The following is a 15,386-nucleotide window of genomic DNA, read 5'->3' on the forward strand; positions in this document are numbered from 1 at the left end:
TGAAACCACATGTGTCTAAACCACATGTAGCTTCATACTGTCTAACTTTAAAAATGAATCAGAACCTACAAACTAAAACCTCATGTGTCGATATAATAACTGTACGTGCTTTGTTCTAATTAAACAGATGAATGAAAGTAGAACTGTAATATCGCTCCAGTAACGTGAGTTTTTAAGATTTCATTGTTCACGCAAACTAGTTCGGCCACTAGGTGGCAGCATAAGGAGTGATAAACGAGACATCTCCATACTTTCATATTTCCCACGCACCAGCGCGTGCGTTCATGCGTGTGGTAGTCATGGAAACGACGTTAGCGTCGGTAACGCTATAAATCGCCGTGACCGTCGGAATTCTTCCCCTTTGCAACTGGACTTTTAGAGAGAGACGCCTGAAAAGAGCCTTAAGAGCCCCGGAAGGTTTGAGCTTGTTAAGAAAGTCTGCTTTGCAAAACTCGCCGAAGAAGCGCTTGCCGACGTCGCCTGCGTTTGAAAGACCTAACAAAAGATGGATCCTGGTCAGGACAAGCACCAGCACGGCGACCAGCCGGAAGGTTAATGTCATTCTTCTGCTATTTTTAACAGGCGATAGCAAGTTATTGCTAAGATATTAGTGACTTGTTCAGTTTATTTTGTGTTCGTGCCTGTTTTTAAAGAAATTCCGACTGCTGTACAGAAAAAAAAGTCAATTAGCATACTTTGCTAGCATAAATCCTTGCTAGCATAAATCTTTCCTGTCTAATGAGCCTTTTTCTTTTTACTTGACTAAATTCCGCTGTAAATGTCATGAATGTTCAACTGTGGTGTAGAGATTTAGGAAATCTACGTTTTTAGTCGATTATGGTCAAATTAGTTCAATTAATGTCAACTAAATTCTTGGAAAACCAGAGTATTTTTCGAAAAGTGCGTGATAAGCCATCAGTTTCCATGGATACGCTAAATGAAATGGGTTAAATGATAGATTTTATTTAAAAACAAACAAAAACGTATTTTTCGAAACAAATCCGTGACAAACATTCAGTTTCCATGGATACATTAAAAGAAATACGTCAAAATATTTAATTTAATTTAATTTCTTTTAAAACATTTGAAAATTGTACATCCCCCCTACAGTAGCCTATACTGTTCAGTTTCGTTATCGTTTCAAGAAAGGGACATGCTGATCTGTGTTTTTGGCATAAATGCTAACATGGGTGAATTCATGTGAACATTTATTTTAGTCTGAGAGTGCCAGCTCTGATGACTTTCGTGTCCAATTGTTCGACATTTTGATGACTTCTTTGAATTACATAGTTTTAATAAGTCTCTTGAGTTTGTGGGGTGAGATAAATTTGAGAGTTAATTTAAATTGTTTTGTGATTTATGTGCTAGCTTACTGAAATTTGTGGACAAATATGATTCTGAAAAGTTGTTGAGTTCAAAGGAATTTCATTTGATTAACCACTATTAATTAACATTTTAGTCATTTAAAAAAAGCTAATGGAAACATATTTTTGAAACATTTGTAATACTTTTAAAGTATTAAAGTTACATAAGTAACAATTTAAGTTTAATAGTAATGAACGTATCGCGTGTCTTATTTTGGTTATTAAGAAAGATCAAACATCCCTGTTCAGCAGCATCAAAGATTTGTTAGTATGGGTTGTTACAGGAGGGCAAATTGAGTAACTTGTTTAAGTGTTTTTATTTTATTCACAATAATGGTACAATCGAAGATTGAACGTGTTTTATTAGTTATTAAAAAGTCCTCAACACAACCTACAGCTCTTCAATATATGTTGAAGAGTTTAGGATTAAACAAGTCAAAATTTGATTTGCTGTTTTTAATGATTGATTGATACCAAAGGTCAAGCTGCAAGTGTGTTTCTGTGAGTGGTGATTGTCCATACATGTTTGATCATCAAGTTTTAATGTGTTCTTGTTTTTATGTGAAAATGTGTTGTTTTGTTGTTACTAAAGATTAGCTTTATTTATTCTATTCTTTAAATTCATGTTCTGATTGTGTTATCGCATCTAGTATAGCAATAATAGTGTTAATTAAATCTAGTAAAGAAAAACAAAGACATTCTCAAACCTGGGTTAATGTAGTTTTGGCACTTCAGTCTTCTCTCTAAATATTTCTTAGATTTTTTGTGAAGGTCTCGATACTGAACCATAGTTGTTTTCTTTTTTTTCCCCTTCACAGCTCATAAAGTTGTGCTTCCGGCAGATGGGTCCCAAGTGCTGGAGGGACATCCAGACAATGGTAAGGGTCTCGATAAGGTGTGATTGTTTTCCTACTGATGTCAGACAACATTTCACTCACATTTCACCCACCATCAGTTTCTGAAGACAAGGGAGAGGAGTCACGCTGGACTTCACCTCCAATCTCAGTGAGTAGTACTACCAGCTCCAGTGAAGGTGATGTTGGTAATAACAGTACCAGCAGCTCCAGTGGCAGTGGTACTAGCAGCTCCAGTGAGGACGAGGTTGGTAATGACTGTACTACCAGCTCCAGTCTTACAGTGGACCGTTCTTGTGCTGTGCTACAGCTGCTTGAAGTTCTTCCTCCAGAACTGACATTCACATGTGACATTGGGATGGCTCTGAAGCCTCAAGATGGCATTTCTCCCTTGATTTCACTTGAATTCATACATGAATATGACAAGTGGGAAGAGACCATTTTGTGTCCACTGGACTCTAGATATATTGGGATCTCCCAGCCTTACCAGGTAGGTTTGGAAGAGGACCCGGGTCATGTGACATCTGAGACTGGCAGAAACAGGACAAATGGCAGGGATTCTGAAGAAGAAGTCCCCACCAAGAAGACCAGGCCAAGAAGACCTCTTGGTGAAGAGGATCCCCTTTTGTCATCCCCTGTCAAAACGGGAATGACATCATGCGCCAAGATCCTCATGGCGTATGATGATCTTATTTGGTCATCCCCTGTCATCAGTCCCTCAGATGAGGATCCTTTTCTGTCCTCCCCTGTCTTAAGTCCCTCACCATTGGATTCAATTTTGGAGGATCCGATTTTGCCACCCTCTGTCTTCAGTTCTTCACCAATACCATTTGAACATCACATTCTGTTATTCCCTGCCATCAGTCCCCCACAAAGGCTAGATTTGAAAGAGGAAGCGGGTCATGTGACTTCTGCGACCTGCAGAAAGATGACCAAGGTTAGTGAGGCTGAAGAGGATCCCCCTGTCAAGAAGATTAGGCACAGTGTTGCTGAAGAAGATCCCGTTTTGTCATCCCCTGTCCTCATTCCCTCTTGTGGAATGGCTCGTGAGGATTTTGTTTGGTTATCCCCTGACATTAGTCCATCACAATATATATTGGATGAGGATCCTTTTCTGGTGTCCACTGTCTTAAATCCCTCACCATAGGATCCAATTTTTGAGGATCCAGTTTTTCTAACCTGTGTCTTCAGTCTTTCACCTACATTGCCATTTGACGATCCCATTCTGTCTTACTCTGTCCTTGGTCCCTCACCATCAGCTCATGGCAAAGACTCAAGTTTGTCATCCTCTGACGACTGTATCCTGATGGAGTCTGAAGAGGACAAAGAAGAGGAACCAATACAGTCAACATTTGGGATTGGACCAAACGGAATTAGAAAAGGAGAGAGTTTCAGACAACCATGGTTTAGACCTTTCTACACCATATCAAGTGACACTGATTAGATTGAGATCTTGAAAAACTGAAGTCCTACTTGAGAAGTCCCATTAGGACTTAATTTATCTGTTGTTTTTGTTAAAGCCAATAGCTTTCTAGCAGGATCGAGGATGCCTTAGGTAGCGTCTTGCACCGGGGCTTTACTTTATCCCGCTGCTAGTTTTTTCATTTTAGATATTCAGGATTCTAGCAGGACCGAGGATGCCTTAGGCCCTTTGCGCCAGGGCTTTTCTTTATCCCACTGCTAGTTTCTTCATTTTAGATGTTAAGGATGCTAGCAGGACCGAGGATGCCTTAGGTAGCGTCTTGCACCGGGGCTTTTCTTTATCCCGCTGCTAGATTTTTCATTATAGATGTTCAGGTTTCTGGCTGGACAGGCAATGCTGACTTTTTTACTGTTAATCAATGAATGACTAAATGCTGGAGAAGGCTAATTTAAATGTATGACAAACAAAACCACACTGCTGAACATAAAACACTGAAAGGAGTCGGAGACGGCTGGTGGGTAGAAGATAAATGCTAAAAGGAATGAGACAACGCTACAGGATTAATACTAAATCTAAAATAATCTTCCAGGGTAAAAATCAAACCTCAAAACGATTAAGACAACGCGGTTCGGGACACTAGAATCAATAAAATTGAGACAACACTGCTGCAAATTAAACTCTTTAAAATTTAAACAATGTTTCTGACAGTTCTAATTTTGAAGACATGAAAAAACCACAAATGGAGACACAATCTAATCGGTAGAGCTCTGGTATAAACAAATTAAAACAGCGGTTTTAAAGTTCTAACCCTTCTAGTCTGGACATGATAAAATCCACATGGAGTGATGCGATTTTACATATGAAATAGTAACTGCAGCGACTGTAACAACGGGAGTTCATTCAAATGTTCAAAGATGTCAAGAGGAAGAGAGAAATAGGCAGGACCTTTGGGTCCCAGATATGAACTGTTGATCCACCGATCAATCATTTGGTGGCTGGATTCCAAGACCTTCAAGTCCAAATGTTAAAATGTCATTGAGCAAAACATTTGAACTCAGGTAATAATGGTTTTAAAGGTAAGTAGTGCTGCTGGGAGTCAAACCTAAAATCTCTTAGGACTGAGAAGAGACGACGCTTTTTGGGACAAATTCATCTCTAAGGATGGAGACAACGCATCTGCTGACAAACGAAATCTTTCAAGTAGTGAGAAATTAAAATCGTTTAGGACTAATATGATGTCATGGTGGACACATTAAAATGTAGAAGAATTAAAACAACCCCACAAAGTACAAATTAAAATCTCTCAGGATAAAAGAAAACGACAGAGACAAATGTTTAGTTAAGGCTTGGTCCGTTCCTCCATTAATCCACTCTCCCAGTTTTAATGTTTCAGGTTTCAGCCGCTCATCACTGGGTTCTTTCGTGGTTGTCCATGTGGTTCCTGTCCTCCTGGTTCCTGCTTGTAAGTTTTTGCATTCCTCAACACATAACACTGCTTGGCTCCTGCTGGCATTGGGGACCATCAGCTCTACTAAATATACATAGAAAGAAATTCACTATTAGTAGAAAGTGTTCCTCCAGGAGGAACACTTTCTAATGGAGGAACAAGCCAATAAGAAATTCAAAGACAGAGGAGAACAGAATAGACAGAATTTATGATTGAGGGATTTAGTTAAGAGCTTTTATCCAGAGGGAAACTAGAGAAGAGGATCGGAGGGAAGGAAACAGTAAAGATAAACTATTAATCTCATAAAACAAATAGGCCATATTCATGTGTTGTAATACAGAAAGATCACTAAAAGAGGATAGACATAAGAAAAATACAGACACTAGTCTCTGATCCCAGGTCCAGACTTCTCTGATCTCCTGATCATCCCAGGTTGGATCTCCTGAGCCCTGAATCCTCCACCAGTCAGGTGGAGGAAGATAAGAGAACCCAGTCGACGAAAAAAAGTAAGGACATTTATAGCTACACAACATAACTAAGCATTTCAGATTGAGCTGCGAAGAGCTGAGCTGAAAGTTAGAAACTGGATCTGTCTGCTGTCCATGCATATTTTCCTCTTTAACTCTGTTGTCTTTTCTCTTTTTTCATTTCTCTGTCAACTCATGTCACATGACTTGAGTTGACCAACAATTAAAGCAGGAGACTGGCTCCACCTGCTGTTGTAACAGATTGTGGAAAAGGTGAGGACATGATGACTTGATGAGAGTCTGATTCAATCATCTGTTATTTAGACTGAACGTGTCTGATGATGTGTTGATTCTCCAGCGTCACTGAGACAAGACAACAACACTGGACCAATGAGGACAGCGGAGACGCAGGAAATCCTGCTGGAAATCCAGAGAAGATGCTTCCTGATGGAACAGGACAAGACACAGCATAAAGAGACAGAGATCATGTGTAGTAGGTCCTTCAATAACAAACTAATATTCACCAACTATGTTAATTTAGTTACTATTTGGTTGCAATTGAAACAAGTGAATGTAGGGTAAGAATGGCCAGAAACCAACAGACAAATAAGGAGGAAGAAACTGATTCAAGTGCTTGACTAACTGGAGAAAATGCAATATTACCTGTGCTAAACAAAAACAAGATTAAAGATATTAATGTTTCTGTGTGACTGTAAAACACATTCATTTGATAACATGCTCTTTGTAGCATCATTAAAGTGGTGGTTTGTTCTAAATGTTTTCTAGATTCAAGGATGACCTTTCAGCCCTGGAGCTTCGTGCTTCTGTGTTCAGGCCCTTTATGTGCATAAGTGAGGAAAAAGCTGACGTCAGAAATGTGGGAGGAAATCTCTGAAGTTCAGCTCAGTGAACAGGGCAGCACTGGACGATAAGAAGAAACCAGACTGCTAGGATTCTCCTTTAGACAGACTGTTCCTCGTTTCCTGTTCAAACACTGTCAAAACACCAAAACGATCAGTTCCAAAAAAGACACGGACTTTGGATACAAACCTCTTTGGACTTTATTGACTTCAAATACAGAATCACAAAACACAGATGTGGATGTCGGCCTGTGCAGGCAGATGTCAACTTGTGAAACCTCCTCTGTCAAAGTTCTGACTCTGCTTCGTTGTGGTTGTTTGACACACACCTTTAAATTTTAGACTCATTTATTTCCAAGTCCACCATGCCTTTCAGCCTTCTGGAGTTTCCACATAGGATTCCCAAGTCAGTGGATGCACTAGGCCACTGTCTCTGGACGTCCTCAAACTGTCCCTGAAGGCGGTCACGGCCACATTGACTGCTTTTGGACTCGGTCTTAAACTGTCCCAATTCCTCCTGGGAGTCTGGGAACCCACAGCCAAACCAGGAGTAAAATATGCACAGGACACACAGTTTAGTTTATATTTCCATTTCTTCATTCAACTCTCACTACCAACTGCTATGACTATTGTTAAAAACTGTTGTGATGCTTAATTGTATTTACATGTAAATATTAGAAATGAAAATGTTTGTCATCAGAAATTGTTACAATAAAAAGTGTCATACTGTTAACGTGTGGCTGATTTATTTTATTTTTTCATTTTTGTTTGTTTGTTTTGTTTTGACAAATTATTTTTGAAAGCTGCCAGACAGGCAAGATGTTAATTAAATAAATGAGAAAAACAAGGACAAAAAAACCTTGTTAGGTAGGTGGTGCTGGATGTTTACCAGTGACACTGTTTAACAGGTCTGATGGTATTTGGAGTCCATCTTTCTTTCCTGAACCTTACATTGCAGCAGACTCACCAACACAAACCGCACTCGACGCATCCGCTGCCACTGAAGACGCGTCTCTGCTTCAGATCATCCAGAACCGGGATGAACGACAAACCAAAATTACAGCCAATGAAGGAAAATTTCAGCAGGAAAAACAAACAGTCTGGAATGGCATCATTGATTTCCATAAAACTGATATTTTTTCAAATTTGTCCTCTGAAAGAACGAAGGCTCATTTGAACTCCGTGAAATTGTTGGCAAGAAATCCAAAACTTCTGGATGACGGCAGCCGTCATGAAAGTTCGTCCTCATCAGATCCTCTTCTGAGAGCGAGTCCAGAAAGTGGCTTCAAGTACCATCTACTGGTGTCTCCACCTTGAGCCAAGAGCTGCACGTTTTTTCCCACATGAAAAACAGAAGAACACTTGAATTGTCCCCAGAGTTTGAAGTCACAAAAACTTGAAACATGGTCACCTGAATAAAAAAACATAAAAAACACAGTTGAAACAGATATTTAGACACCAAGAAAAAGATGGAAATGTTTCTCTGTGTTTTTATGAATAGATTCACATCGACTTATATTCCTGGTACAGCATGACCATAAGTTAGCTCCTCTCCACCAGTAGCAAGCTGGTGGCTCCATTCTGGATCATCTCCTCCTTAAAGCTGCAGTATGCAACTTTTATTTTAAAAAAAAAAATGTTTTCAACATAGCTGTTCAAATTGTCTCTATATCCTGACAGTATAACATGAGACAGATAATCTGTGAAAAAAATTCCAGCTCCTCTGAGGCATCACTCCCGGCCAAAGGAGGTTTCTGGTCAGAAGGCGGGTCTTTGTCCATCCTCGTCATGTAAATGTGCATACAAATGCACATTTACATACGCATTATTGGTTATGCTATTGGTTAAACATAACCAATAAATCAAAAACAAAGTGAAATGCTAATAGCATGTAATGGTAGTGGTATTAAAAACTGAGCTGTGTTCAGTTTTTAAATGTTGGAATGGTTTCTCTCTGCTGATGCTGCTGTATCACAAACCACCAGAAGGGGGCAGTGTAGTTGAAGACATATGTCAGGTTTTTTACTGTACTTCCTTGGACTCTCTCTGATGTTGCGATTTGTCTTAATACCCCCTCGACGTTTTCACTTTAAAAACATTAACTAAATAATTGAACCCTTTAAAAAATAGCTAAATCATTTGACAACCACAAACACTTGCTTTGTCTTGAACATGTGACTTTATGTGACAGAGCAACAAAAAAGTAAAGCACAATTCTGAAGTGGAAGTAAAATGACACTTTTTAAAAATTATTTTCTCCCCCAAATAAAACTCTGAAAAGTGTGGTGTACACTCTGTGTACACCCTCTGACACTTGAATGCCTCTAAATGTAATTCAGTGAAAGCAGCTGGTCTCGTGTCTCACGCAAATAGCTTTGAAATAACTAACTTACAAATGACTTTACAGTAAAACAGAGAAGCCTGTTTAGAGGCAGTCGTTTCTTAATATTGATAAAGTTTCACTGGCAGGTTATTACTTCTAATATTTAGAAGTCAAAACATGCTGCCAGCGGAGCGTGTATTTTTATCAGTATTAATTCAATAAGTCCTGAAAACAAGCTGCTATATTTTGCTGAAACGTGTTGAAATAAGAATTTTAAAGTAGCACAATAGTACATAAGTTAACTTTTAGGTTAAGATAAACTTAGATACAGATCCAAACTGGACACCTGGTGACTCTCAGAACTTACAGAAATTCCTAATCAGAAAACACTCTTAGACTCCTTGGATCTCTTTAGATAGGGAGTCTGTCTGCCAGGCAATTAACAAATTCCTGAGCATGGTTCAAAAGTTCACTAGAATCTTAAAACTTTTATAAATAATTTTATCTATATTAGAATCTATATTTCTTTAAGCATGTTTTTAATTAGTTACTTATTAGATCCAAACTTATAGTCATTATTTAGCATTACATTGTGTGCAAGCTTGGTTAAAAAAATACAAACTACTTTCTTGTGAAAACATTTTGAGGCAGAGATAGCGCTGCAGCTGGATCATATATCAAACTGGACAGCGGCTGATACGAGAAGGATTTGCCGTATATCTGCTTTTGGGGCTCTTTAGCAGGAGGTGATAAAATTAACATTAAGACAGCCCACACAGGAAAAGAACACACCTCCTAATGCATATATTTAAATGAGGAGAATACGCAGTCTATAAAAAATGGTTGTTTCACAGCAGAAGTTGGAATCTCTTTGTACTGAGTGAGAGTTTCCCGGAGGATGCATCTTCTGTTATTCTTTTGTCTTTTTTTACTCAGTTCTTTGTCTCTGTTTTGTAATGTCTTGGTCTTTTGCTCTAGGTGAGATGCTTATTGTAAAGTTCTTCTTGGATTGAATTTCTCTGGATAAAACTCTGAATATCTGAAGTCTGACGTCGTATGATTGCTCTTTTCTCTCTGCACATTTACACAGACACAGGAATTCGGGACAAAGAATTAATTAACGAGCTAAATCAAGTTATTCCTCTTTTTAATTCTTAACAAACGTCGCTTGTAAGAGTATTGCAATTAAATCGTTGCAGTAGGAACTCAATGAAAAAAATATTTCGTAAGATTTACTTTTCTGAGATTATGGTTTTTGCTGTGTGCATATAGGGAACTTTTGGTAATAACAGACACTGCGTAATTAACCCTACATCCTTAATTTATTACAGAAGTTTTTTATTTAAAGTCAGACATCACACAAAAAAACGACATGTTTTGAATGAAGAACAGGCGTGGAAATGAAAGAGTGCTTCATGTGCCGGGATTGGCAGAAACAAAAGTACATGCTTTTAGGATCTGAGAACAAAAATAAAAGCATAAAGATCAACTCCGTAGTCATATATTACGATTTTCCACATTATTCAAACATTACTTTTTCCAACATGGTTTTGAACAAAGCAGCCAAACATTATTTTCCCATTACATCTGTTTACATGGAAGACTTACATCACAAGATTTTATTTTTATGTTTTTTTACATTTGTGTGTTTCGATCATCTTCTGAGAACGAAGTGTTGTAAATGCCTTCATTCCTAGCTGTCCCCTTCATCTGCGCCTCTTCGTCGTCCTCCTCCTCCTCCTCTCCCGCCTCCTTCTCCTTGCTGGAGCGGAGACCAAACGGGATCAGGCTCAAGTTATCGGACTTAATCGCAACGATCGGCACCGATCGGCACCGATCCATCCACACTCGGCAACATACCGTTTCTTTTGGACCACCATGGACACGATCAGAAAGACGATGCCGGCACCAATCATGCCAATCACCACCCCAAACACAATGAGCCACGAAGGGGTGGCAGGTTTAGCGGGGGATGCCAGGGTGGGCAGGACGCCAACAAACTCCAGAGTCGCGTCATTGAGCAGGAGGATGTTGTTGATGCGGCTCCTGGACTCTCTATTGGACAAAGAACAGAAGGAGTTCCAATGGATACTTTTTCCGCACAAAGTGATGACATTATGGATAGCTGTAGCAAACTGAAAAGGTCATAGGTCTCCCAAGGCAAACATTATGCTCTACTGAGCAGAGCAGAAATACTGTCCAATCAATCCTCGGGTTCTTCAAATTTCCAGGCTCTCTTCAAAGTAAGATGCTCATTTCTGTGGATTTATGAAATATTCTTGGAAGTCAAAGGATATCGTTGACCAATGGATGGAGTCACAATGTCGCAATGGCCTCTGTGGTGGGGCTAGAGTTTGAGGACTTGGGAAAAGACAAACTACAATGGTTAAGACAAACTTTTCACTCCAGAAGAGCAGTCTAGCTTACAGTCATGGAACAGTAGACCAGATCTTTGCTGTCAATGAATTACTGAGGGGATCCTGGCTTGATTGTTCAAGCCAGGTCTTTTTTGTGGATCTGGAGAAGACGTACAAAAATGTCCCTCAAGGTATTTTGAGAAGGATTGCCAAATGTGGTACCTAGGTTCCTATTAAGGACTGCCTCATCCTTAGACCCAGGGCTAAAGATGTTCCATAATCTCAGTAAAAAGTTGAGCTTGTTTCCTGTGCAGGTTGGTTCCTTCCTGCCTGAGATGCTGATGCTCAGCAATTGTGTTTGTGGTGTTTATGGACAGGAGCTGAAGTTGTCATTGTTGAGAAAAGAGTGCCTGGTTTGGGAACCTCAGAATTCTGTCATTAGCTTTTTGTAGACTGTATGGTTCTAAGGGCATCCAGGAAATCTGTCCGGTTGCGCTGAAGCATCAGGCCAGACTGAAAGACAGTTACTGGAAAGGTAAACTACTGCCTCAGGTGTCAGTGTTTCCCTTGAAGGGTTCAGGTGTTTCTCCTTCGCGTCTGTTTCTTTAAAACCAACCAACTACATCTCTAAATCGTGTGGTTTTGTGATTACCTGACCGCCGACTCTACGCTCTTTTTGCCGACCAGACGGGAGGGGTCGTCAGGCGACGTGACCACAAACCAAAAGGACACTCTGGGAGTCTCATCACACACGAGGATGTTTGACACGCTGGACACAAGACAGCAAACGCCACGTCACCTTCACAAACCACGACTCGCATTATCTAAAAAGACAAGCATGTGGGTGTTTTCTCACTCAAATTCCAGGTCCAAGTGATGGCTCATGGCAAAAGCGAGGGCTGCTTGGAAGAGGAAACGTTGATTTCTATTCCACTCATACTGTAACATAAACCAGGCAAAAAAAAAGGAAGAGCTGTATTTTTATTACAGACACTTAAACATGATGACATCATGTATTTCATGAGCATTTTGGATGAGCCTCATGCATTTCCGTGTCGCAAAACCTGGAGAAAAACATCAAAAAAAAGTTTTCACACAAGTTCTGTTTTGGAAAGGTCCAAAGAAAATGTAGCTAATTCAAGAAACAGTGTACATATCTAATTAGTGTTTTTTTTTTTTTAAGTAACCTTCATGTTGAATTTGGTGCCAGCTAAACAAACAGGTCAAGATGTTGCTCTCTCAAAATAAAAATTTAAATTAAAAAAAATAAAAGTTTGGCACCTTGGAGGAAGACGACTTGCTCACATCAGTTTCTCTCCACTTCCTCTGATGTGGTTTTCATTTTTATTTCTCTCCTGCTTGAGCGCCTTCATTGGCCATGACACGCGCTCCTTTCACGTTGTGGCGTTTATGACTTCATGTTGCTCGGCCTTAATGGTCTATGCACACGTGTGCACATCACCCCGACCATACGCCTAAGTCTATTTATTCTTTCAAATCATTTCACAAAGTGAGAGACCCTAAAACGAAGAGGGGATGCAGCCTGATCCTTGCTCTCATATTTGATTTTGAGCTGCGTGCAGATAACAGGGCAGATGGCGTCTTTCCAGATGGATGAACCTGCTGCGACGAGATTTTGACCCGCTGACCCCCCGGCGGCCTTTTTTTTTTTTTTTTATGAGCAATCTGAACACGAGCAACCCTTTTCTTTTAATGTTTGGTTTAAACGGGAAATCACCACTGGAGCTAAATCTCACATTGTTGGCTTAATGTGTGCAAAATGTGAATGGAGTTCAGTCTTTGAGGCTGAGCTAGCGCAAAAAAGAACATTTGTTTTTTGTTTGTTTTCTGATTGGAAAAAAATAAAAAAAATAAAAATTAGAGGAAATGACCCGACAACAAGGACGGCAAACTTTTCCAATTGTTCCATAAGACTGAGACTTTTGCAGCACGCCGGGGTTTAAAAGCAGCTAAAAGCCGATTTGGGTTCAGATTTAGATTCATTTTTATTTGTAAGTCCCCTAGAAGGTTGATGAAAGAGATTTTTTTTTAAATTACAATTTAGACGCATAGCAACACACATGGCATATGATTTATGACAGATTTCAATGCATTGCTAAAGGAATTGACAGAAAACATTCAGAATAAAATAAAAACCAAGGGGCTGGGAAGTAAAAACAGTTAAACATGCTGTGATTCTAGCACAGTAACAATAAATTAATCATCTTAAAACATGATGTATAGGAGATGCAAATAAAGCACTCAAAGTATAGGGCCGAGAATAGGGCTCTGCGGAACTCCATACTCAAGGCTACACAAATATAATTGAAAGTTGTTTTTCTCTCTCTCTCTCTGTTGTCCTGCTCCCTGGTCGGTTATTCAGATCAAAAAATCTAGTTAGAATTTGAGCAACGGAGCAAAACGGTGAGGTTGAGTTAAAAGGAGCTAAGAAAAGACACGGTCACAGTGAGAGTACAGACGTCGTGATTGAGCTTGTTTTGACAAATCTGTAAAAAGTCTCTTGAGGCCGACGGTGGAAAACCACCGAAGACACTCCCCGGGAGACTCTGAGCCATGAGTCGTAAAGAGGATTTTTCAGATCTGACTTCCTGGGGGACACTCTGTTGCTCAGATCCATTTAAACCTGAGGTTAGAGCTCATAAAGTGTGGCATCTTAACATGCTTATAGGTACCTGAATAGCAAATGTTGTTAGAAATGGTAGAAAACATACAGGATCACTTATTCAAATGAATTAAAGCAGCATTGTGTGCAAACTGTGTGAAGATGCTGATGCTTTTTCATCTCCAGGAACTGAAAATCTTGCAACACTATTTCATCTCTTTTAATAAGATGAAATAGTGTTGATTAAAGACGCTAATTCCTCTCAAAACGCAGCTCAAAGGGTTTCTGGGGTTCATCCAAAGGGGCCCGACATCTGTTTGGGTTGAATTCAGAGAGGACTGATGTCTGAAAGATGTCAAACTTCAACAGGTTTTGAAAGAGTTGTGAGAAAGGAGTCCGTCGATGAGCTATACGGGCGCCTTCTGCTGATCAAATGACACAAACGCCTCAAGATTCAATTTTGGTTTTTTTAAATCTCAGGATCAAACAGATTATAAACTGAAGCTGGTGAAGTCACTTTGCGGGAGAAAGCACCATAGATATACATACAGCTTTATCTCCCAGAGCGGTTTTGATGCTGAGTCGAACTTTGAAGCCCTCGGCAGCATCTGAAGCAAAAGGAAAATGAAAAAAATATGAGAAAAAAAAAGAAGAAGAAGAAGCAAATACATTTTCAACGGGATGTTTGAAATTCTGCTCAACTTCAGAATGACTTTTAGATGAATTCGCAATATTTTACTAACTTCTGGCGCAGTGACCTGATAAGGGTTTTGCTTTCACTGTAGATAAGTATGTAATTATTTATTAGTAGGCAAGAATCTGAGTTATGTCCCTAATCTGACTCCATTCCAATAAAGGCAGATTAGAAGCTGAACTCCACTCTGACCAGAGAGGAAACAGGGCAACAAAGCCTGAGAAAGGGCTTCATTTCACAGAGTGTGACAGCTCAAACTCAAATGGACGTTCTCTGACTGAGAGGAAGAACTGAGCTGATCACTTACTTGGCTTGCAAAGCTGTGCGGCCAAAACAGACGGCAGGCAGAGGAAGAAGACGATCCTTCCCAACATTTTTCCCAAAGCAGGTGAAACTTCGCCAAGCGTTCCCGGCGTCTTTCTAGGCGTTCAGCTGGAAAAGTTCCTGGATTGAACCTGATGTTTAATGGTTAAGCCAGGACACACCTGCGAGAGAAATGGCAGCCACTGTTCTCTCCTGCGTGAAGAGAGAATCTGAAGGGAGAGAGAGAGAGAGAGAGAGAGAGAGAGAGAGAGAGAGAGAGAGAGAGAGAGAGAGAGAGAGAGACCCACTGGGGGAACATGTCTCCTTCAGTTTACACTGGACAGAAGTGTGTGTGTGGCAGAGACAAGCTGTGCTGTTCTGGTTCTCGTCTCCTTCGTGTTTCTCTGTTTCAGAGCTCAGGCCTCACTGTCTCAGTGAGCGCTGCAGGTTCAAAACAACCACAGAGAATGAAAAATAAAAAATGCTGGACAGCAGAAAAAAATAATCTCAGTGACTCATTAAAATCCGTAGGAGCAAGAGTTAGGTGGATGCAGGGTTAATTATCCATCTCACCCTGATGGCTTGCTGGTTAATTTTTCAACTATTTTATCATGATTTCTGCTTTTCTGCCATTAAAGTCAGACCGCGCTGACAGGTTGGGTTCCGACAGT

The 15,386-nt window shown here is 39.9% G+C and overlaps 2 protein-coding genes across 4 annotated transcripts; one reads left to right on the forward strand and one right to left on the reverse strand.

Annotated features, from left to right (window-relative positions):
• The first annotated feature begins 315 nt into the window (after window positions 1–315).
• On the forward strand, window positions 316–7,132 carry LOC129351119 (uncharacterized). Of its 3 annotated transcripts, XR_008604702.1 has the most exons (8): window positions 337–551; window positions 2,183–2,242; window positions 2,320–2,369; window positions 5,021–5,103; window positions 5,488–5,594; window positions 5,768–5,828; window positions 5,914–6,048; window positions 6,342–7,131. XR_008604702.1 is itself a non-coding variant. In XM_055019920.1 (7 exons), the coding sequence occupies exons 1-3, from the start codon at window positions 506–508 to the stop codon at window positions 3,363–3,365; spliced, it is 1,152 nt and encodes a 383-aa protein (XP_054875895.1). In that variant the 5' UTR covers window positions 316–505; the 3' UTR covers window positions 3,366–5,103; window positions 5,488–5,594; window positions 5,768–5,828; window positions 5,914–6,048; window positions 6,342–7,132. The 3 variants fall into 3 exon arrangements, 2 of the variants coding, with proteins under 2 accessions (XP_054875895.1, XP_054875903.1); XM_055019920.1 differs by having other exon boundaries at window positions 316–551; window positions 2,320–5,103; window positions 6,342–7,132; XM_055019928.1 differs by having other exon boundaries at window positions 316–551; window positions 2,320–5,103; window positions 5,521–5,594; window positions 6,342–7,132.
• A 2,923-nt stretch (window positions 7,133–10,055) lies between these two features.
• On the reverse strand, window positions 10,056–14,955 carry cltrn (collectrin, amino acid transport regulator). The gene is made up of 6 exons (XM_055051764.1): window positions 14,720–14,955; window positions 14,268–14,326; window positions 11,952–12,034; window positions 11,748–11,864; window positions 10,599–10,793; window positions 10,056–10,500 (listed from the first exon to the last, which is right to left on the reverse strand). Exons 1-6 carry the CDS (start codon window positions 14,784–14,786, stop codon window positions 10,374–10,376), a joined length of 648 nt encoding a protein of 215 aa, XP_054907739.1. The 5' UTR covers window positions 14,787–14,955; the 3' UTR covers window positions 10,056–10,373.
• Between the last annotated feature and the right edge of the window lie 431 nt (window positions 14,956–15,386).

The sequence above is a fragment of the Poeciliopsis prolifica genome, unplaced genomic scaffold, assembly GCF_027474105.1.
Source record: "Poeciliopsis prolifica strain line A6 unplaced genomic scaffold, Auburn_PproV2 SCAFFOLD002, whole genome shotgun sequence".
NCBI classification, from domain to species: Eukaryota; Metazoa; Chordata; class Actinopteri; order Cyprinodontiformes; family Poeciliidae; genus Poeciliopsis; species Poeciliopsis prolifica.

Excerpts from the sequence above, each read along its gene's own strand:
- cltrn (XM_055051764.1), bottom strand. The coding sequence starts at position 14,786 with ATGTTGGGAAGGATCGTCTTCTTCCTCTGCCTGCCGTCTGTTTTGGCC. Across the intron at positions 12,035-14,267 it reads CCGCTCTGGGAGATAAAGCT|TATGAGTGGAATAGAAATCA; the intron begins GTATGTATATCT and ends TTTATGTTACAG. Across the intron at positions 11,865-11,951 it reads CACTTGGACCTGGAATTTGA|CGTGTCAAACATCCTCGTGT; the intron begins GTGAGAAAACAC and ends TCTTGTGTCCAG.
- LOC129351119 (XM_055019920.1), top strand. The coding sequence starts at position 506 with ATGGATCCTGGTCAGGACAAGCACCAGCACGGCGACCAGCCGGAAG. Across the intron at positions 552-2,182 it reads GCACGGCGACCAGCCGGAAG|CTCATAAAGTTGTGCTTCCG; the intron begins GTTAATGTCATT and ends TCCCCTTCACAG. Across the intron at positions 2,243-2,319 it reads GGAGGGACATCCAGACAATG|TTTCTGAAGACAAGGGAGAG; the intron begins GTAAGGGTCTCG and ends ACCCACCATCAG.